This window comes from Sus scrofa, chromosome 15 (assembly GCF_054392235.1).
Source record: "Sus scrofa isolate SSC_HxYL_T2T_F1_AM1 chromosome 15, Sscrofa_HxYL_maternal_Yorkshire_Landrace_v2.0, whole genome shotgun sequence".
Classification (NCBI taxonomy): Eukaryota; Metazoa; Chordata; class Mammalia; order Artiodactyla; family Suidae; genus Sus; species Sus scrofa.
This window is the reverse complement of record NC_139397.1, coordinates 45,354,279-45,378,487: the sequence shown is the minus strand read 5'-3', so window position 1 is coordinate 45,378,487 and position 24,209 is coordinate 45,354,279. Positions and strand designations below refer to the sequence as shown.

The 24,209-nt window shown below is 38.1% G+C and overlaps 1 protein-coding gene across 11 annotated transcripts in view; it reads left to right on the top strand.

The window, feature by feature from the left end:
* The window catches only part of PTPN4 (protein tyrosine phosphatase non-receptor type 4), a 190,332-nt gene that overhangs the window by 157,428 nt on the left and 8,695 nt on the right, over positions 1-24,209 (top strand). For all 11 annotated transcript variants that reach the window (XM_084999633.1, XM_084999636.1, XM_003133309.5 and 8 more), the window contains 8 exons: positions 1,787-1,943; positions 5,495-5,661; positions 6,743-6,833; positions 6,918-6,979; positions 10,781-10,927; positions 13,234-13,362; positions 16,228-16,376; positions 17,748-17,883. In XM_084999633.1, coding sequence (XP_084855759.1) covers positions 1,787-1,943; positions 5,495-5,661; positions 6,743-6,833; positions 6,918-6,979; positions 10,781-10,927; positions 13,234-13,362; positions 16,228-16,376; positions 17,748-17,883 — 1,038 coding nt within the window. The remainder of the gene's footprint in view (positions 1-1,786; positions 1,944-5,494; positions 5,662-6,742; positions 6,834-6,917; positions 6,980-10,780; positions 10,928-13,233; positions 13,363-16,227; positions 16,377-17,747; positions 17,884-24,209) is intronic.

Genomic DNA, 24,209 nt, shown 5'->3' with positions numbered 1-24,209 from the left:
ATTCTTCTTGTCATAGCTGCTTGCATTCCTTTATGGTGATCACTTCACCTTCTCTCAGTTTCTTTTGCTGCGCATCTAGGATCTCTCAAACAGTAGAAGTGTCAATATGTCCATTGTCAGCTCTTTCTTCTGTAGCTCCTTTTATGTTCAATTTGGGTTTCACTTCCAGCACTGTCCCCTGTTGTTTCTTTGCTGCACTTTTAACTTTTTGGGCCAGGTTGCTCTTGAGGTTATCCATTTTTGCATGAATTTATCCCTAGGAGACAAGCAGACAACACAAGTACCTGCTTTGCTGTCTCAACATGAACTGAATAACAGATGCATGATGAGAAATCACATCAGACTGAAAGAAGTGGCCTGACTGGTCACAATCATGATGCATGTTTATGATTTATGTAGTGATTTTTGGACTGATGGGCCAACAGCAAATTTTGTACTTTGTGTAGTTATTCACACTTAATATATTGTGGTTAACTGAAATTTGAACCATGTTGTTGGGAGACTGGTGTTATTTAACTGAATTGTGATAACTGAAATTTGTATGTATCTGGACAGTGCAAGGTGAGGGCTGCCTTGATCTGTGCACCTTGAGAACATTAGTCTTATCTGTATGTCTAGGTTTATAATAGGGCACCAAGGAAACGTTGTTAATGATGAAGGGAAAAAATAGTGTCTTCATTGGAAAGCAAGCTTTCTGCCTTTATATTTTTAACAGATGAGTGAATGGATAGATATTTTACTGTATGTAATTTTAGCCTTAGAATCCGTAAAATTAATTCCAGAGTTCCCTCATGGTTCAGTGGCTTATATGGTCCGGCATTGTCACTGCTGTGGCTTGAGTCACTGTTGCGGCACAGGTTCAATCCCTGGCCCAGGAACTTCTGTGTGCTGCAGAAGTGGCCAAAAATAAATAAATAAAAGTATGAAAATAAAAGTTAAAAGTAACAAATGTTGGAGGGATTGTGGAGAAAAGGGAACCTTCCTGCACTGTTGGTGGGAATGTAAACTGGTATAGCCACTATGGAGAACAGTCTGGAGATACCTTAGAAATCTATACATAGAACTTCCATATGACCCCACAATCCCCCTCTTGGGCATATATCCAGACAAAACTCTACTTAAAAGAGACACATGCACCTGCATGTTCGTTGCAGCACTATTCACAATAGCCAGGACATGGAAACAACCCAAATGTCCATCAACAGATGATTGGATTTGGAAGATGTGGTATATATGCACAATGGAATACTACTCAGCCATAAAAAAGAATGACATAATGCCATTTGCAGCAACATGGATGGAACTAGAGAATCTCATACTGAGTGAAATGAGCCAGAAAGACAAAGACAAATACCATATGATATCACTCATAACTGAAATCTAATATCCAGCACAAATGAACATCTCCACAGAAAAGAAAATCATGGACTTGGAAAACAGTCTTGTGGCTGCCTGATGGGAGAGGGAGGGAGTGGGAGGGATTGGGAGCTTGGGCTTATCAGACACAACTTAGAATAGATTTACAAGGAGATGCTGCTGAATAGCATTAAGAACCATGTCTAGATACTCATGTTGCAACAGAACAAAGGGTGGGGGAAAAAAAATGTAAATGTATGCATGTAAGGATAACTTGATCCCCTTGCTGTACAGTGGGAAAATAAAATAAAATAATAAATAAAAGTTAAACCAAAAAAAGTAAGTAAATAAATAAATATAAGTAAATTCCCATGACTTACTTCCAGAAAGCTGTGTGCAAATCTGAAACCTTACTTGAATCCCATTACAGGCTGACTTGTGTGTCCCTCGATTGAACGAAGGGGACCAAGTTGTACTGATCAATGGTCGGGACATTGCGGAACATACCCATGATCAGGTGGTCCTGTTTATTAAAGCTAGCTGTGAGAAACATTCTGGGGAGCTCGTCCTGCTAGTTCGACCTAACGGTGAGTACTCTGTGAGCACTGGGTATTTTTATAATTCATTAATTTTTATTACTTGACACAGCTGCCAGAGTGGGCTTCTTAGAACATAGGTCATGTCATGTCAGTCTCTTGCTCACAGCACAGCAGCTTCCTTCGCCCATGGAGTAAAATCCAAATTATTAGCTACCTTGCCTGCCACTGAGCCTTCCTCACTCTCCTGTCCTCTGTGCCGGCCTCCTGGATGGTCCTTCTGCCTAAAATATGCTTCTTGATTTTTGTATGACTTATACCCTCATTTCATCCAGGTTTCTGCTCAGATGTCATCCTCACAAAGTTCTCTCTGACCACCATAGTTGCCATAGACCCCCTCTCCTCCAGGTGCTCAGATACACTTGCTGAATGAAAGAGTAAATTTAGACCTCTGTTACACGTTTAGAAAACTATAACAAGCTATAGTTCAGTTTCCACAACAACCTCAAGGGTATCCTGCCACGTGGAACACCAGTGGCTCCTGAAGCAGTTCATTCCCGTTTTGGACAGTGTGAACTAGTAACTGATCTAAAAGTCCATCTTCCTTCACTCCCATTGTTCCTAATTCTACCGCTTTGGCTATGAGAGTAAATTTAATACAGAATAAGTTCAGTCTCTCAGCAGTTTTTTCAGAAGGGTTTTACCAAAAGCTATCCTTTTTCTCCAGTCAACAATCCCAATCCTTGAGCCAGAATCCACAATGGCATTGTTCCAAGTTTCCTCAGCACTCATCAGTCTCCTCTAAGAGAAAGATTCTTGAAGTCCATCCCTCCTAGCATTAGACAGTTCTTCTAGTTTTGTTCTGAATAGTTTTATATTAATCATAGCTTTTAACCACAAGAATAATTATTGATTAATGCCTCATGCCCACTTGCTGGCTATGTACCACAGGGAAGTACAATATAATTAGAACTCTGCCTATTCCCCCCACATACCACCCATTTTGCTTTTTGGGTACCAAAAGACATTTTCATTTCATCTGCTCTACAAGAAAACCTTGGAGATATTGTGGGTTTGGTTCCAGACCATCACAATAAGAAAATACCACAATAAGCAAGTCACATGAATTTTTTGGTTTCCCAGTTCATATAAAAGTTATGTTTGGAGTTCCCACTAGTCGTGCAGTAGTTAAAAATCTGACTGTAGTAACTCGGGTTGCTGCAGAGGCAAGGGTTCTATCCCTGGCCCAGCACAGTGTGTTAAAGGATATGGAGTTGCTGCAGCTGCAGCATAGGTTGCAGCTGAGGCTGGGATTCAATCCCTGGCCCAGGAATTTCCGTATGCTGAGGGTGCAGCCATTAAAAAAATAAAAAAGTTATGTTTGCACTATGCTGTAGTCTATTAAATGTGCAAAAGCATCATGTCTAAAAAAAAAATCATACCTTAATTTAAAAATGATTTATTGCTAAAAATGCTAACCATCGTCTGAGCCTTTAGCAAGTTGTCTTTTTGCAATAGTAACATCAAAGATCATTGATCATAGATCACGATAACAAATATAGTAATAAGAAGTTTGAAATATAGCAGGAATTACCAAACTGTAACACAGAGACACAAAGTAAACAAATGCTGTCAGAAAAATGGCATCAAGAGATTTGCTTAACACAAGGTTACCATAAACCTTCAATGTGTAAAAAACACAGTTATCGGAGAAGCACAATAAAGTGAGATATGCCTATACTTCGTATTTTTCTGCATTCATGGTCTAGAATTGACTTTCTAGGAAAATTCAAAGGACTTAAACAGAACATTGTATTTTAACTTTTTAGGAACTCATTCTTTTAAATCTGATATTTAGGTGATTAAAAATGCCTAAAAACAGGCATTTTATGTCACATAAAGCAACTTAAATTTATACTAAGAATTATCTCTCAATTTGTGTTTTTCTCTTTTCTCTTGATATCAGGTTCTAAAGAACTTAATAATATTAGCTAATAGTAATTAAATGCTTTCCATACACCTGGGCTCTTACATATTCTCATTTGACCTCCCAGTGAGATAAATAAATTATCCTAATTTTGTAGTTGAAGGCATGTAGGCATTGAGACATTGAGTTATATGCTCACAAACTCATGACTAGTATAGAGGCAGAATATGAACAAAAGTCTATATAATAGAAAAGTCGTAGCCTTTTCACAGTTCCAAATCACCCCATTTATACTTTAAGGGGAACCCACTTAGGGCCTACTTTTTTGGCAAAAGATCTTTCGAATATTATTTTACCATCAAAATCCAGACTAGGACCTGTAGGACCTAAATTCTCTTATTCACTCTCAGTGTGGGTCTGTCATGGTTTTTTGGTTTTTTTTTTTTTTTTTTTTTGGTCACACCCTTGACATGCTGAAGTTCCCAGACCAGGGATAGAACCCACACCATAGCAGTGGCAGTGACAACACAGGATCCTTAACCCACGGAGCCACCAGAGATATCCTGTCATGTCCATTTTTTAAAGAATAATGTGTTATCAAAATTTAAAATATGTTTGCCAAAAAGTCAGAAAAAAAAGAGCTTGTTTTTCCCAGTCTTTTCCCCTTTAAATCTTATTTCTTCACAGACAAAATGCATTTACATATTCTGTCTTTTTTCATTCTTCACTTCAGAAATCTGTTCTTCTCAAAACTGCGTACATGTTTGAGCAGGAATGAAACCTCTTATACAAGGGCAAAAGCTTGACTGCATCCTTCAAAGGGCTCCACTCTGCTTCAGTTTTGCCCCTCCCCATGGGGGTCAAGATTTTGCAGGACCAGTGGGGCAGCCAGGGCATCACCTGGGACTTTCCCTCCTTTCTGGACTACTTCTTTCAACCCTCAACACTCTGGCCAAAGAACTCTGAGCCCACTTCACTTCCTGGGTCTGAAGGACCATTTCTTCCCAGGTCTTATTATCCCAAGGGTTGATCACAGTATAGCATAGAGGAAGTAATTTCCGTCGGGATGTAGAATAGGCTTCAGTGAGAGCTGGGAAGTTCATGGATGTGTTTACAGGCCCCCATGTTAAAGAGTAGAGCTGAGGCTGGGAAAGAAGGAGGGTGGGCCACGGGCCACAGTCTAGCGTCTGGCTCTCACAGTGCCATGACCATGAATTCTGGCCTAGAATTCTCATTTGAAATCTGGCCTCCCAAGTTGATTTGTAGGTATGCCAAGGAGTGAGAATAGAACATACTTTGTTTAGCATTCTGTTCAGTTTATATGTAACTTTCTGTGTCTAGACATACAGAATATAGGCCTTTATTTGTCCTCTTGCCCTGGGTCCCATAAATTAAGGGCAGATCTGTTCTGAGCAGCTTCTTGGCAGTTCCTTTTTTTCTTAATGTCTCTTCAAGTTACAGACATTGTCAGCAATATGGCCAAAAACCTTCTTTTCCTCAAGGGTACTTCAATTCCAAGGCCACTCTTGGCCCATACATAGTGGCTTCAGACTCAGATCTGATGAGTTATGAATAAATGAATATTTTTCCTGACACAAAATTCAATAATACCCAGTAAATTTCTTTGGGCAGTTCATTAAGTTTTTCACGAGTCTTTTTGATTTTGTTTTTGTAGCTGTATATGATGTAGTGGAAGAAAAGCTGGAAAATGAGCCAGACTTCCAGTACATTCCTGAGAAAGCCCCACTAGATAGCGGCCATCAGGATGATCATTCCCTGCGTGAGTCCATGATCCAGCTAGCCGAGGGGCTCATCACTGGAACAGTACTAACTCAGTTCGATGTAAGTAGTATCGGAGGGAAAAGGCATTTGCCCATATTTTCTAATTAATGTCATGGCTTCTTGACTGCCTCATCTACTGTCAGTTATAGTTTATACGATAAAGTATTATTCTGAGAAATATTTGACATAAAGAGTTCCCACATGCAAAGTTTCAAAAATTGCTCCCCAAAACACTAGCTATGGTTTCATCGATAGATGTCTGTTTAAAAGAGAGGGATAAGGGAGTTTCCGTTGTGGCGCAGGGGAAAGGAATCTGACTAGTATCCATGAGGATGCAGGTTCGATCCCTGGCCTTGCTTAGTGGGTTAAGGATCCAGTGCTGCCGTGAGCTGTGGTGTAGGTCACAGATGCGGCTTGGATCCCACATTGCTATGGCTGCGGTGTAGACCGGCAGCTACAGCTCCATTTCAATCCCTAGTCTGGGAACCTACGTATGCCACGGGTGCAAGCCTAAAAAGACAAATGAATAAATAAATTAATTAAATAAATAAATAAAAGAGACAGCTAAGGAGATCTTATAGGTATGTCATCAAACTACACTTTTTCTATAATTAAATTAACTTTTTATGAAAGGTTGCCGATGGAGATAAGACTATTATAGATTTAAAATTGCTGAGTTAAAGGAAAATCATTTTTGTACCTTGTCATATATAATCCTTCTCTAGTTCTGTCAGTGTAGCCATCATTAATATTTGTTGCTCTGAAGTATGTTATAGATAAGTGGCAATAAAACATTTGTGATTATAAAATATTTAGGACACATCAATTATTCTTGTAAATATATCTAAATTAAATGAAAGCTAAATGCTTTTTGCATATTTGTTCTTCAAACCTTCAGGTACTTTTGCTGTAAGCAAAATTGTTTTTACTTGTTTTACTATTTTTCAAAAAGTATATAATTAATTTCAGAAGTTGTGCAGAATTGAACTTTGCAAATCTGGTTCAATACCCTAAGGTACATAATTGTATTGATGAGGTATTCTAAGGAAAAAACGTATTTCTTGATAGCATAGAAACAAGTTTGAAAAACAAAAAAACTTTTGATGCCTTTCTGGACTCACCTTATACTTTTTTTTTTAAGCAACTATATCGGAAAAAACCTGGAATGACAATGTCTTGTGCCAAATTACCTCAGAACATTTCCAAAAATAGATATAGAGATATTTCACCTTGTAAGTATCTACCCTCTCTGTATGTTAAGCCTCATCTTTTAAACATAACTTTATTAAAACATTCTTCCTTTTAAATTTTTTCAGATGATGCTACACGGGTCATTTTAAAGGGCAATGAAGACTATATTAATGCAAATTATATAAATGTAAGTTTTTAATTATACCTTTGTCATTTGGAATGAGAGGGGCCACTGTAAATTTGAGATTTATTCCTTTTTGTTAAAAGCCTAACCTTGAGAGACTATTAAAACATTCAGATAATGAAAATTTTTATAAGATTAATATGTAAAGAAATAATTTGGTACTGGTATATTAAATATACACAGGGCAGTGGAAAAGAATAGTGCAGAAATAGAAATAAATACTAGAACTTTATTTATGGTAGAGGTAGCCTTTAAAAGTCATTGAAGATAAGACAGATTATCTGGTGAATAGATTGGGTCAGCTGTCTAGAATATATCATTTGTAAAGAGGCATTTCCCCCCTTGGAGAGGAGAAGAAGGATCATTACTTGCCTTTTTCCTTAATTTCATAATCCAGAAAATTTCAAACATAGAAAAGTAGAGGAAAAAGTAAAACTAATGTTCTTACACTCATAACTCAGTTGTGGGTTCATGGCCAGCTTTGTTGCACTTGTACCCCCCACCTGTCTGTATCTCTTCCCCCCTCATCCAGACTGTTTGAAACAGATCCATACATCGTATCATTACCTATAAATACTTCACTTACTCAATGTCAGCATATATTCTAGATATATCAAAATACGAATGAAGATGGAGTCATGAAAGTACTTGGAGAAAATATATGAGAATAATTTAAAATCTCAGAAAGTAGACATATCTAAACTATAAAAAAAATTTGGTGAATTTGGCATTGTGAAAGTTTTAATTTTGGAGATGTTTACAAAGTGCTAAAATCAGACGACAAACTGAAGTTTTTTTTTTTTTTGGTCTTTTTGCCATTTCTTGGGCCGCTCCCGCGGCATATGGAGGTTCCCAGGCTAGGGGTCTAATTGGAGCTGTAGCTGCCAGCCTACGCCAGAGCCACAGCAACTCGGGATCCGAGCCGTGTCTGCAACCTACACCATAGCTCACGGCAACACCGGATCATTAACCCATTGAGCGAGGGCAGGGACCGAACCCGCAACCTCATGGTTCCTAGTCAGATTCATTAACCACTGCTTCATGACGGGAACTCCCGACAAACTGAATTTTTAAATGCTGTATTTTAGAAACTAAATTTAAAATACTACAAAAAGCTCCTTTCTTCAGTATACAAAGAGCTCTATAAATGAATAAGAAAAATAAAAACAGTACAATGAAAATAATAAAAGATACACAAAGACAGTTGTTGAAAACCTTTTTTTAAAGCTTATGACTATTTTCAAATCCATACAAAAGTAGAGAGAGTAGTATGAGGGTCCTCCCTGGTACACTGTTGTGCAGCTCAAAGAGCTGCCAACAGATGCCAGACTCGTGTCATCCAGACACTAACCACAGATGATTTTTTTTTAAGCTTAAATATATCACTTACAGTCATTCTTATTTTGGGTGATAGAAAGTCTATGAAGTCTTCATGAACACAGAATAAGCAAATACTGAATCATTGCTCCAAGGGGATATATAGGGCCATTTTAAACAGTGAAATCACCAAAAAGCACAAAATTTTTTTTAACATGGCCCTTTATAGACCCCAAAAGGACACTTGTTTATAACATTAGAGCAGAAACAGGAAAGCAAGATGATATCTTGTGCACATTTCTAGCTAATATTGACTTTGAGGTGACTCAGAATTATCACCTCTTTGGCTATGTCTGCAGATGACTACAGACACCCTGCAAGTCTTTGGGGGTTACAAGTAAATGTTAGCAAGTAGGCAAATTTGCAAATACAGAATCTGAATAATGAGATTCAGCTGTTCTCTGCTAAGGCATTTTTTTTTTTTTTTAAGAAAAATGGCAATACTGTTACAACACTTAGAAAAATAATAGCATACGCTTAAAATGAACAATACGCTCAACTTAAGTCACATAAAGAAAAGTACCAGGAGTTCCCGTCAAGGCTCAGTGGTTAATGAATCCGACTAAGAACCGTGAGTTTGTGCGTTAGGTCCCTGGACTCGCTCAGTGGGTTAAGGACCCAGCATTGCCACGAGCTGTGGTGCAGGTCACAGACGTGGCTCAGATCCCGCGTTGCTGTGGATCTGGCATAGGCTGGCAGCTACAGCTCCCATTAGACCCCTAGCCTGGGAACTTCTATATGCCATGGGAGCAGCCCTAGAAAAGTCAAAAAGACAAAAAAAAAAAAAAAGAAAATACTGTAAGAAATTACCATTTTTCACCTATAAGATTAAAATATTAAAGAATTTGATAATACCATGTACAAGTCTACATCCCTTATCTGAAACCTTGGGATCAAATATGCTTTGGGATTCAGAATGTTTGGGCTTTCTGAAAGGTTATTCAGTGCCTATACCATATACTGTAATAAGTAAGGTCCCCAGCACACTATGGGGCATTGCCCCAGCACAAACTATGGCTTGTCCCACTAAGTGGGACAGATTGATTATAAACAGTCTTAGGTCAGTTCAGGTCAGATATTGCTGTCAGATGAGTCCCGGTTAGGTTAGGTGTGCCAGAAAACAACAACAAACTTACCGTTCAGAGCTTTGGGAATTTGAGAATGTGGATAAGGGATCATGGATTATTACAGAGTTTTCTCATACATTTATATTTTATGGAAAAAAGAGGAAGACAGTTTTGCATGTATATTTGTGTGTTGTGCATAGAACATCTCTGAAAGGATATATTAGGAACTGGAAGAAAGACTTGCCCCCTGGGTGGGAACTGGAGGCTGGGCTGGAAAAGAGACTTCTTTCTCTTCTCACCCGCTGGTGTCCTTCTACTTGCCATGTGCATATGTCACCTTCTCTTTTTTTTTAATTCAGTTGTAAAAATGTAATAGGATGATGACTTATCTTCCTCAGTCTTACTTTCTGAAAATAATGAATTTAAAATATTTTTCCATGGAGTTGCTATTGTGTCCCAGCAGATTAAGAACCCAACTAGTATCCATGAGGATGCAGGTTTTTTCCCCTGGCCTCATTCAGGGAACCTTAACCTCATCCTGGGTTAAGGATCTGACATTGTCATGAACTACAATGTAGATCACAAATGTGGCTCACATCTGGCATTGGTGTGGCTGCGATATAGGCCAACAGCTGCAGCTCCAATTTGATCCTTAGCCAGAAACTTCCATATGCCATGTACAGCCCTCAAAAGAAAAAAAAAATTTTTTTTAATATGTTTTCATGTTGTATATATATAATATATATAATGATGTACATATTACATAATTTATATATTATATCATGGATACAAAAAATCTAAACTAAGCAGAATTTTTGCCCTTCACAAATTTTTTAATAAGTTTTTAGAAACAAAATATTATTTTTTCTTTTCTATTAGTTAATTACAGGATATTGAATATAGTTCCCTGTGCTCTACAGTAGGACCTTGTTGTTCATTTAATACTTAGTAGTTTGTATCTGCTAATCCCAAACTCTTAATTTATCCCTCCCTCTCTTCCCCTTTGGAAACTGTAAGCTTTTTTTCTATGTAGAGACAAATATTTCTTATTTCTATACCAAGTCTCTGCCTCTGGAACATGATTCCCTGAAAAACTACTTTTAAAACCAAAAGAGTACTTTAGAAAATATTTAAATTCCTTTTTCCACTAATAAAAAGATAAATATGTATAACTACTGGACATTGCCAAGAAATTTCTTCTACAAATAAAATAAATTGTTGATAAAGATTTGTTTTACTAACTTTGCACTTTATTGAGGTTAGTTGTATTCAGTTATTTAGTAGATGATTTTTATATGTTTGATCATAATAAAAATTAATAATGCAAATGATTTTGTTTTTGTGCTTTTTTTCTTTTTAGATGGAAATTCCTTCTTCTAGAATTATAAATCAGTACATTGCTTGTCAAGGGCCATTACCACACACTTGTACTGATTTTTGGCAGATGACTTGGGAACAAGGGTCCTCCATGGTTGTCATGTTGACCACACAAGTTGAACGGGGCAGAGTAAGTCGTACTTGAATCTTACACCTTGCTTGACTTTTTTCAAATTACATTGCTTATTAATACTGTCAGTATTCATGTTGATTTAGTTGCTTTTGTAAGTTTTAAACTTCCTTTCTTATGGTATCATAAGAATCATTTTGATTAAGTGCTTAAAACTGTGACCAACACATAATAAATGTGTTATAATACATGTGATATAGGTATTAGCTTATTATTTAAATGGATTAATATATACTTGATGAGGGATTTATAAAGAATTCATACAATTTAACAATAAAGTAACAAATACCACATTTTAAAATGGCCAAAGAATCTGAATAGATGATTCTCCCATGAAGATATTTATATGACAGTAAGGTCATGAAAAAATGCTTGGCATCATTAGCCATCAGGGAAGTGCAAAGCAAAGCCATGGTGTGATACTAATTCATATCTATTAGGATGGCTAAAATAAAGATGACAGATAATAACAAGTGTTGATGATGGTGTGAAGAAAATGGTATTTGTAAAATAGTGCAGCCCCCTTAGAAGACCATCTGTCAGTTCTTCAAAAGGCTAAACATAGAGTTATTGTAACTCAGCAATTTCACTCCTAGGTGTACCCAGAGAATTATAAACATATATCCAGGAGTTCTTGTTATGGCTCAGTGGTAACGAACCCAACTAGTATCCATGAGGATCCAGGTTTGATCCCTGGCCTCACTCAGTGGATTAAGGATCCAGTGTTGCCATGAGCTGTGATGTAGGTCAGACGTGGCTCCAATCCTGCATTGCTGTGGCTATGGTATAGGCTGGCAGCTGCAGTTCCAATTTGACCCCTAGCCCAGAAACTTCCATGTGCCACAAGCATGGCCCTAAAAAGCAAAATACATACGTGTGTGTGTATATATATATATATCTCCATACAAAAACTTGTATGCAGGTGTTCATGATGGCATTATTTTTAACAGCCCCAAAGTGGAAACAGTCCAGATGTACCAGATAAAATGTGGTATATTCATACAATTGAATATTACTTGGCAATAAAAAGGTATGGAAAAAATGATACATGCTACATGGATGAACCTAGAAAATGTACTAAGTGAACAAAGCCATTTACCAAAGTCTGCATATTTTATGGTTCCATTATATGTAATGTCCAAAGAAGGCAAATTCATAGGGAACAGAAGGTAGATCCGTGGTTGCCTAGGTCTGGAGTGGAGGAAGGATGATGAATTAGAGAAATGCACACTGATTACCCGCAGGTATGGGTTTCTCTGGGGAGTGATGAAAATGTCCTAGAAGTGATTGTAGTAATGGTTACATAGCTCCATGAATATACAATTGGCATTCTCTTATGGCTCACTGGGTTAGGGATCCAGCATTGTCAGCTGTGGCTTGGGCTGCTGCTATGGCACAGGTTTGATCTCTGTGCCCAGGGACTTCCACATGCCTTGGGTGCTGCAAAAAGAAAAATTGAATAGTGTATTTTATGGCTGAATGGAATGGTATGTGAATTGTATGTCAGTAAAGTGGGGTTTTTTTTAATCCTAATTATGAAAATAAATGGATTGCATTTGGCATTTCATTTATTTTTGATAAGTTAAACTTCTTTTTTTTTAATCTTATAATGATTTTTATTTTTTCCATTATACCTGGTTTACAGTATTCTATCAATTTTCTACTGTACAGCAAAGTAATCCAGTCACACTGCAGTTGGCATTTTAGTTGAAGATTCTTTTTCCTTCATTCTTTCTTTTTTGTCTTTTTTAGGGCCACACTCACGGCATATGGAGATCCCCAGGCTAGGGGTCGAATTGGAGCTGTAGCTGCTGGCCCATACCACAGCCATAGCAGTGCCAGATTTGAGCCATGTCTGTGACCCACACCACAGCTCACACTGAGCAAAGCCAGAGATCAAACCTGCGTCCTCATGGATGCTAGCCAGATTCATTTCCACTGCACCACGACAGGAACTCTGAAGATTCTTTTGCATTGTTAACTTAAATCAAAGAAATATCAAAATTAGTGTACCATTTTGCCACTGTCATGGTAGTAATTAGTTCAGGCAAGAATTAGTCATGAATGGTAAAACATTCAGTGGAGGCTTGTAAATAGGATATTTGCAGTCTCAAAATATATCCAAACAGATTGTTATTATAAAGAGAAAAAAATGTTGCTGGTTGGCAGATGTAGGTGAAGGGTTTGTGGGGGTTCATTAAATTATTCTTGTCACTTTTCTGTAAGTTTGAAAGTTCTTAAAAATTGAAACGTTTTTAAATTAGAGAACCTAAATTATGTATATTTCTAAAATCTGTTGATATCAGGTTAAATGTCACCAGTATTGGCCAGAACCCACAGGAAGTTCATCCTATGGATGCTACCAAGTCACCTGTCACTCAGAAGAAGGAAACACTGCCTATGTCTTCAGGAAGATGACACTATTTAACCAGGAGGTAGGAAGGCAGGATATCCATTGATTAGAACTGTTGTGTTCAAGGTAAAGACTTCAAAAGATGAGTCCTAGTTACTAGGAAATATAAAAAAAATTGCTGAACTATTTGCTTCGTTGGGATACTTTAGAATCTTATGAAATGTATTCTACTATTATAAGTGTATTTCTAGCTTCTGAAGGTAAGTATGAATGATCAGTGAAAAATAATTTAGTAAATAATACTTGCTACTCTTAATACCTTTCCTATTCATAAAAATTATACCAGGGGTGTTGGTTATAAAAGTTTCTTCCTCCAAGTAACATCAATAAAGTGTTGGAGTAGAAATGGAAAGCACAATCAAAACTATCAATTATTCCAGTTTTTTAAAGAGTAGAGCAGATCAATTTCATAGTTTTCTCATTAAGGAGAAAAAGATCATAGGCAGAACCCTCTGACATCAGGCAGATTATAGCTTTCTTCTTTTTTTTTTGGCCATGCCACACACAGCATACGGAGTTCCCAGGCCAGGGATCAGATCTGAGCCACAGCTGTAACCAACACTACAGCTGTGGCAATACCGGATCCTTTAATCCACTGCATAGGGCCAGGGATTGAACCTGCATCCTGGCACTGCCACCGCGGGAACTCCAGATTATAGCTTTCTCATGTTAGTTTTTCTTACTGCTACCTGGGTCACTCCACTTGGCTTCCAAATACAAAGCCAGAAGTGAAAACTGACTAATAAATGATGGCTTGGAAGATATGTGTGGAGGGCTTGTGAGGCTTGCCAGAGACAGTGCACCCACTTTCAGTGCCTGTACCAGCTCCTGTGATTCTGAAGAGGCTGGAAGAGGAGAGAAATAATGATGGAGAAGAGCAGGCAGCACAGGCATCCATGGAAATGAGAACCACATACCACCCCCACTGCACCCCTCCCCAGGTGTGATTAAAAGAGTCCAGCAAGACAAGGGGCCTTACTGACCAGAAATGGTGCCAATTTATTAAAGGGATCTGGCACTGAATCAAGCTAAAGTCACAAGAAATAAAAAATTAAACGAAGGTTCAAAATGTTATGGGCAAGAGATAACTATCAGAATGAATTTTGGATTTATTGGATATTTACTGTTTAACTCTTGGTCATATGTAAAAACCAAGCTAAGAAGCTACTGTCTTCATTTTCCTAAATAGATAAGCTGTGAATATGGTTACATACAATGATGTGTGTTTCTTCAGCATAGTTCCTATATTGTACTCCACCTGTAGATATTCCAAGGCGGTTTTACATATTATAATGGCTTTTCTTTGCAACTCTTAGTACCTCAGAATTATGCTAAGACACAAATCAGTTTCTAAAATTTGAGTGAAATATAATTGGGAAAATTAATTTGCTACCATAAATACATACATATGTGGGTGGCTGGATGGATGGACAGACAGATAGATACTACCCCAAAACATAATAAAATATGGTTTTACATTACCCATTCTTGTAGATTAAGGCACCATTAAATTCTTTGTTAACATAGTAAAAAATAGTCTAAATTAGAAATCTTCAATTCATCTGAAAAATCAGTTACCAAATTAAACTGAGATCACTTAGGGAATTCTTCTCTCTTTTTTAACAGAGGCAAGAAAATCAGCATGTTGTGTTTTTGTTTTTGTTTTGGCTGCTCCTGGGGCATGCGGAAGTTCCTGGGCCAGGGATCGAAGCTGAGCCACAGCAGTGACAGCACTGGAGCCTTAACCTGCTACAGCACCAGGGAATTCCTGGGAATTCTCTCTTAATTACCTTTTCTTTCATGGTCTTATCTTATCTAGAAGCTCCATGTAATATAAATGACAATAACCAGATTTCATAGTGTTGAATGACTGTATCTATCAATTATTGAACATATGATTCCAAACAGTTGTGATTGGCTGATTTATGGGATCCTCTCACTGAATCCTTTTAATATAAGACTCTCCCTTTGAGGTGTAAATGTTATTTCATTTTTCAGTTGAAGAAAGTAAGGCTTTGAAATACTGTCTTAACTGGTAAAGTTGAGATTTGAACCAAAATATATAAATTCAATACCTTTCTTTCTCTCTTATATCAACTCTTGACTCCCCAAAAAAGAGAGTCCTGATTTGATTTTTATCTTTATCATCTCCAGTTTTTAATCTACATTTATTTCGAAATTTTATTTTCCTATTTTCGTAATTTCACTTGTGTTTATCAGGATTAGCCCAACTTTGTTCATTAAAAAAAATTTTTTTGGAGTTCCCATCCTGTCTCAGCACTAATGAACCTGAATAATATCCAAGAGGATGCAGGTTCAATCCCTGGTCTCACTCAGTGGGTTAAGGATCTGGACTGGAGTTGCCATGAGCTGTGGTATAGGTCACAGACGCAGCTCAGATCCCTCATTGCTGTGGCTGTGGTGTAGGCCAGCAGCTGCAGCTCTGATTGAACCCCTAGCCTGGGACCTTGCATATGTGGTGTGTGCGGCCTCCCCCCGCGCCCCCCCCCCCAATTTTTTTTCCTTAAAAAATTTTTGCACACCTAATAATTCTTTAGTTTTCTTTAAAGGTATCTCTGGGATCTTAATCTGTTTTTTCCTGTTTACTTGATTATCATTCTAAAATTACTTCACAAATGTAGAAATTGGTTTATAAGAAGAATAATCCAAGTAACTGATGCTTAAATGGATACAAGTGTTTCTATAAAATGTTTTTTTTTCCCTTGAACTTGAACTTTTGGGTTTTATTGAGTTTATACATTACTTTTTAGGGGGAGGCAATGTGGATAGTTTCTTTTGCTTTTCTTCTAAAATTAAAATGACAGGAATGTTTATATTTTAAGGATTTTTTTCTAAGTCAGGTGCATAATTTTTCATTTATACTTAGAAAAATGAGAGTCGTCAACTCACTCAGATCCAGTATATAGCCTGGCCTGACCATGGGGTCCCTGATGATTCAAGTGACTTTCTGGATTTTGTTTGTCATGTACGAAATAAGAGGGCCGGCAAGGAAGAACCTATTGTTGTTCATTGCAGGTATTTTATTTTCTGTCTTTTATGATTAACTGACTAAAATATGTCTCTTTTTTCTTTTTGACTGCCCCTGCAGCATACAGACGTTCCCGGGCCATGGATCAAACCTGAACCACAGCAGTGACAACACCAGATCCTTAACCTGCTGAGCCACACAGGAGTTCCTACATACATCGTTTTTTGTAAAAGGAATACCTCTTTTATTTTTTCTTTAAGCTCTTGTTGTCACTCTAATAATTAGAGAGAACTCAGAGTTATGCTCTGAAGGTAGGAGGCAAAGGGTATGTTTTAACATGATTGGCAGGAATTTTATCATGAGTAAAAATAATACCACATTGACTCTTAGAAGTTTGTCTTTTTTATAGTTCAACATCTCTGAAATTGAGTTACGTCTTAAAATTAATGGTATCTCAGATTTGATGAAATACAAAATTGTAGGAATTTGGTTGCTGTCCAAAGTTTATATTTCTCCCTCCAGCAAGGTACTCCTTCCTGGCCCCTTTTAGGACATTTGGTGAGCATCTCACCTGTCTTGAAATGGCTCTGCCCAGTGCCATCACAGGGTCTGCCACTTCCAAGAGCTCCCAGTGAACAGTAGCAGACCACTCCCTTCCTTGCAGACTCAGGCCTCCTTCTGCCCCCAATGGACCAAATACAATGACTCTAGCCTTACTGCCACTGACCCAGAGATTGAGATCCAGAAATTACTTTCTCCTCATCCTGATCACCTTTATTACTAAGTGCTTTATTCAGAGGATGTATTAAGGTATCTGCTTATTCTTAAACTTTCCAACATTTTTTAAGAGCAAATTGTAGACCAAATATATGAGAGGCAAAATGCAGGAATGGTGGACACATTTGGCCATTTCATATCCTTAGTCCCCGTCGCTACTGTATCCACCTTCACAGAGAATACTTCACAGAGTTGTTCTTAACTATCTCAGTGGTAAATCAAAATTAAATTTGGCTTTAAAAACTGATTTTTTGAGTGTGTAAAATAGCTGTCTTTTGCATGCTTGTTAATGATTTATTATTGTAATTCTTACTTTGCATTTTAAAGAGATTGCTCCAGTAAGCTTCTGTACTTTGTTCACCTTTTAAAAACTGAAATGTAACTCTTTTAAAATTGTGTTTTAAAACCAAGAGTGGGAGAGAGTGTAGATACAAACCATTTAATCTGTATTTAGTGTGAATTTTATTTTGGTTTTCAAAATAGTTTCCAGTTGGCTTGCTACTTTTGTTACTCTAAAATATTAAAACTAAATAATTCTTCTACCATAATATGATTTGGTACTCTAATTTTCTTCACAAAAAGCACAAGAAGTTTAACAGAACAGTATGAGTAAGATTTTGTCCCATATTTGTCTTTTCTAGTGCTGGTATTGGAAGAACTGGGGTTCTTATTACTATGGAAACAGCCATGTGTCTCATTGAATGCAATCAACCAGTTTATCCACTAGATATTGTAAGAACAATGAGAGATCAGCGAGCCATGATGATTCAAACACCTGTAAGTACTACATATTTCTTTTTTTTTTTTTTTGTCTTTTTGCCATTTCTTGGGCCGCTCCTGCGACATATGGAGGTTCCCGGGCTAGGGGTCGAATCTGAGCTGTAGCTGCCAGCCTACGCCAGAGCCACAGCAACGCAGGATCCAAGCCGCGTCTGTGACCTACACCACAGCTCACGGCAATGCCGGAACCTTGACCCACTGAGCAAGGGCAGGGATCGAACCCGCAACTCATGGTTCCTAGTTGGATTCGTTAACCACCGCGCCACGACGGGAACTCCAGTACTACATATTTCACATGCATTTCACATGTGTTTTCAACATGACTTTTGTTGTCAATGTATATGCCAAACCACATTTTTCTCTTTTTAATTCCCTGCCAGAAGCTAATAACCCCATGGAGTTCCCGTCGTGGCGCAGTGGTTAACGAATCCGACTAGGAACCATGAGGTGGCAGGTTCGGTCCCTGCCCTTGCTCAGTGGGTTAACGATCCGGCGTTGCCGTGAGCTGTGGTGTAGGTTGCAGACGCGGCTCGGATCCCGCGTTGCTGTGGCTCTGGCGTAGGCCGGTGGCTACAGCTCCAATTCAACCCCTAGCCTGGGAACCTCCATATGCCGCGGGAGCGGCCCAAGAAATAGCAACAACAACAACAAAAGACAAAAAAGACAAAAAAAAAAAAAAAAAAAAAAAAAAAAGAAGCTAATAACCCTTGCAGAGAGATCAGCCAATACTGCCCACGAGCCGAAACTGGCCTACCACTTGTTGTGTTTTGTTTTGTTTTGTTTTTTCTTTTTGTCTTTTGTTGTTGTTGTTGTTGTTGTTGTTTCTATTGCTATTTCTTGGGCCGCTCCCGTGGCATATGGAGGTTCCCGGGCTAGGGGTCCAATCGGAGCTGTAGCCGCCAGCCTACGCCAGAGCCACAGCAACGCGGGATCCGAGCCACGTCTGCAACCTACACCACAGCTCACGGCAACGCCGGATCGTTAACCCACTGAGCAAGGGCAGGGACCAAACCCGCAACCTCATGGTTCCTAGTCGGATTCGTTAACCACTGCGCCACGACGGGAACTCCCCCACTTGTTTTTTAATAAATAAAGTTTTATTGGAAACAGCTATAGTCATTTGTTCACATAATATCTATGTTGCTTTCACATTACAGCAGCCGAGGTGAGAAGTTGCAGCAGGCACTATGTGCTTTGCAAAACCTAAAAAATTAGTTATAGTAAATAAATATTACTCTAACTATAGTAAATAACTGGATAGTAAGTAACTGTCTAGTCTTTTACATAAAATGTTTGTCAACACCATGCTAGCATGTTAATTCTTGACTGCCTAAACAGGTGTAACAGAGGAACTTGCCCTGTGTTATCAGTCAAATGGAATGCTAAGAACAGTGGTATCCCTAAACTGGAGAATCTTGATAGACCTGCTTTCAGTGAAACAGCTGTGGTGAAATTGCCTTTCTTATTTTACATAAGAACTTAAATTGCAACAATAAAAATCATAGAAATTAAGCTACTTACTATATTCTGTACTGACTTTGAAATATGTCCCAAGAATTGGAAGAGGAATCATGAAATTTAGAGTTAATGTTAAAAAAATTTTTTTTAATTTTTCAGGCCATACCCATGGCATATGAAAATACCTGGGCTAGGGGTGCAATCAGAGCTGCAGCTGCTGACCTACACCACAGCCACAGCAACGTCTGCAACCTACACCACAGGTCACAGCAAAGCTGGATCTTAAATCCACTGAACAAGGCGAGGGATCAAACCCGTATCCTCCTGGATACCAGTCGGGTTCTTCACTGGCCGAACTACATTAGGAACTCCAAGATTATCTTCTATATTAAGCCAATGTGGAATATTAGCATTGTTGGTGGCATTATGGTTTCTGAAGTGAATTGACATATGTGATCTAATAGGTGCCTGTCATTATTTTTAGCTTTTAATTATAGAAAATACAAACATACACAAAAATAGACAATAAGATATAGTGGACACTACATTGAATGTTTCCTTTATACTGCCACTTAACTCTCCCCATATTTGAACCAAATCCTAGACATTGTATCATTTTGTCTATATTTTAATGTTTATCTCCAAAAGAAAAGGAGTGTTTTTCCTTCTAAACAAAATCATAATACCATTATCATACCAAATTATAATTAACAATAATTCCCTAATATTAGCAATAACCAATATTCCAATTTATAATTGTTTCATATAAATCATTTCTTTTAAAATTTTAGAATAGCTTTATTAAAAGATAATTCACATACCCATAAAACTCACCCTTTTAAAGTGTACAGTTTGTTGGTTTTCATAGTATATCACAGAGCTTTGCAACCATCATTGCTATCTAATTTTAAAACATTTTCAACAGCCCCCAAAAGACACTCTGTATCCATATTCCCCCATACCTTCCCCAGCCTTCCCCCAACCCAGCCTAGACAACTGTTAATCTACTTTCTGTCTCTGTAGGTTTGCCTCTTTTAGACCTTTCATATGAATGGAATCCTATAATTTGTTCTTTTGTAATTGACTTATTTTAATTAGCATACTATTAAAAGGTTTATATATTCCATAGCATATATCAGTACTTCATTCCTTTTTCATTGAGTAGATATACCATACATTCATCTATTGATGGACATTTGGGTTATTTCCAGTTTCTAACTATTATGAATAATGGTGCCATTAACATTGTGTAATGTTTTTGTGTGAAAATGTTTTCATTCCTCTTTGGTATATACCCAGTAGTGGAATTGCTGGGTGCTATAATAACTCTCTTTAATCTTGTTTCTATAAATTTATTCTTAAGTTTTTTAGTCTTTTTTGGTCCTATTGTAAGTGGACTTGTTTTCTTAATTTCATTTTAGGAGTACTCATTGCTTGGGTATAGAAATAAAACTAATTTTGCATATTGATCATGTATACTGCAACCTTGCTGAAATTATTTATTAAGTCTAATAATTTTTTGCATATGTGAAAGTAGATTCCTTCGGATTCTTTATATACAAGATCATATCATTTGTAAATATAGTTTATTATTTCCTTTGCAGTATAGATACCTTGGTTTTCTTTTTTTTTTCTTTTCACCTCATTTCATCTTGTCTCATCTCTTTTCTTCATCTTGTGCAAGTGTCCTGACAAGAACCTTCAGTACAGCGTGAAATAGAAGTGGTGATACCAGCCATCCTTGTCTTATTCCTGATCTTAGGGGGGCAGTTTTCTGTTTTTCACCACTAAGTATCATGTTAGCCATGGATTTTTTTCATTATTGCCCTTTATCAAGTTGAGAAAGTTCCCTGTCTTACTAGTTTGTGTTTTCATAAGGAAAGGGTATTCAGTTTTAACAAATACTTGTTCTGTGTCTATTGAGATGATCATGTGATTTGTGTCTTTTATTCTATTAATGTAGTGTATTAGACTGATTTTTTGGCTGTTAAACTAACCTTGCATTCCTGAGATAAGTCTTACTTGGACATGGTGTATAATTCTTTTTATGTGTTGCTTCACTTGATGTGCTATTATTTTCTTGAGGTCTTTATCTGTATCTGTATCCACACATAATAGATTTTTTTTTTTTTTTAAGCTACATTTGCAGTATCTGGAAGTTCTCAGGCTAGGCGTTGAATCAGAGCTGCAGCGGCTGGCCTACGCCACAGCCACAACACCAGAGCTGAGCCACATCTGCAAGCAATGCTGGATCCTTAACCCACTGGGAGAGGCTAGGGATCGAACCCACATCCTCATGGATACTAGTCAGGTTCTTAACCCACTGGCCACAATGGGAATTCCCACACATAATAGATTTTTTAAACAACTCTCCATTTTCCTTCCCCCCAGCCCCCTGGCAACCACCATTTGACCACCATCTGTTTCTATAAATTTGACTACTCTAGATACATCATATAAGTGGAATCATACAGTTTTTGTCTTTTGTGACTGGCTTATTTTACTTAGTATAATGCCCTCAAAGCTCATTGTGTATATCTTCCACATTTTGCTTATTCTTTCATCTGTTGATGGATATTTGGTTAATTTCCACCTTTAGGTTATTGTTGAATAATGCTGTTGTGGACATGGATGTGTAACAACTCTTTTAGATACTGCTTTCAGTCATTTTGGAGATATATGTATATAATCTGTATCTTCCTCTTATGTCTCTCTTTTTTCTTGCAATTTATTCAATGAATAGACCAGGTTGTTTGTGCTACCTCTTTTCCCACAGTCTGGATTTTGTTGGTTGCATTCCCAAGGCAGTGTTCTCTATATTTTCCAGAAGTGGTAAATGGATCGTAGCCTGTAGCAACTTCAGTGGTATTATGTTCTTCCTTCAAGAGGCATGATATCTGTACCTTCCTTTTTGTGAAGTTAGCAGCCTTGCATGATCAGTAGCCGTATCATAAATTCATTGGGCTTGTAAAATGATGATATTCTATCATTCCTTTTTTATTTATTGGTTGTAATACTTCTTTAAGAGAAACTTTTCATCTGCTGTTTGGTTAGCCAGTGATACAGTCTATACAGGACAGACAAGGTGAACACCTGATGCTCCCTTTCCCTTCATTTACAAGTTTTCAATACAATGAATTGGTTCATTGGCCTCTCCCAATGGCAACCACTTAAACTTTTGTTTGTTTTGTTATTATTTTGAAATTGTGGATTTAAACATATGTTTATGTTTCAACCCATTGTAATTCTTTTTTTTTTCTTCTTTTCTTTTTAGGAGGGTCGCACCCATGGCATATGGAGGTTCCCAGGCTAGGAATGGAATCAGAGCTATAGCTGCTGGTCTATGCCACAGCCACAACAACCCCAGATCTGAGCCATGTCTATGACCTATACCACAGCTCACAGCAACACCGTATCCTTAATCCACTGAGAGAGTGCAGGGATCAAACCTGCATCCTCATGGTTACTAGTCAGATTCGTTTCCACTGAGCCACAATAGGAACACCTGTTTTCCTTAATCATGTCCAAATTGTCCCCTTTTTGGTCCCTAGGAATCTATTCAGCTTGACTCCTGAGCCTTTATGTCAAGACTCTAGTAACTTTGATAGATTCCTTGACATCAGTAAAGATGTATGCGCTTCACTTGTACATTTCCTACCCCAGACTTAGCATCAATAATTTCTCCCAAAAGTCCTGGTCCTTTTTACTGGGATTTTATTTCAGGGACCACCTTCTAAGCACTGGGGGTTTTTTTGCTCTTGGGTAAGTGTTAATATCTGTCTCTTGAAATTGCCAGAGATATGAAAACAAACCTAGCATGAGTTCATACTGGTACTTCCTGGAGTTCCCATTGTGGCCCAGCGGAAACAAATCTGACTAGTATCCATAAGGATGCAAGTTCAATCCCTGGCCTCGCTCAGTGGGTTAAGGATCCAGTGTTGCTGTGAGCTGTGGTGTAGGTCACAGATGCAGCTCGGATCTGGTGATGCTGTGGCTATGGCGTAGGCTGGCAGCTAAAGCTCCGATTCAGCTCCTAGCCTGAGAACCTCCATATGCTGCGGCTACGACCCTAAAAAAAAAAAAGACCAGGAGTTCCCGTCGTGGCTCAGTGGTTAACGAATCCGACTAAGAACCATGAGGTTGCGGGTTCGGTCCCTGGCCTTGCTCAGTGGGTTAATGATCCAGCATTGCCGTGAGCTGTGGTGTAGGTTGCAGACGCGGCTCGGATCCCGAGTTGCTGTGGCTCTGGCGTAGGCCGGTGGCTATAGCTCCGATTCGACCCCTAGCCTGGGAATCTCTATATGCCGCAGGAGCAGCCCAAGAAATGGCAAAAAAACAAAAAATAAAGACCAAAAAAAAAAAAAAAAAATACTGGTGCTTCCAATATAGATTCAGCCACAGTGTTGTTTTGTTTTGGTTTGGGTTTTGATTTCTAGGGCCACAGATGCAGACACATGAAAGTTCCCAGGCTAGGGGTTGACTCAGAGCTGCAGCTGTCAGCCACAACCAAAGCAACGCCAGATCCGAGCTGCATATGCGACCTACACCACAGTTTACGGCCACACCCAATCCTTAACCTGCTGAATGAGGCCAAGGATCGAACCCGCATCCTCATGGGTACTAGTCAGGTTCATTTCCACTGAGCCACAATGGGAACTCCCAAGACCATGTGTTTTTACTTACTATTTTCTACTTACATCTTTGTGCCTTTTCTTCTTTAAGAAGAATCTTGGTTCTCTACAATATCTAGAATATGACAAGTACTTGTTTGTTTTATTCCACATTACCCAACAACAGTCTTACACTAACAAAACTAACACTGCTACTACCAACAGTATGGTTACCAAAAAGAATTTTCAGTTATC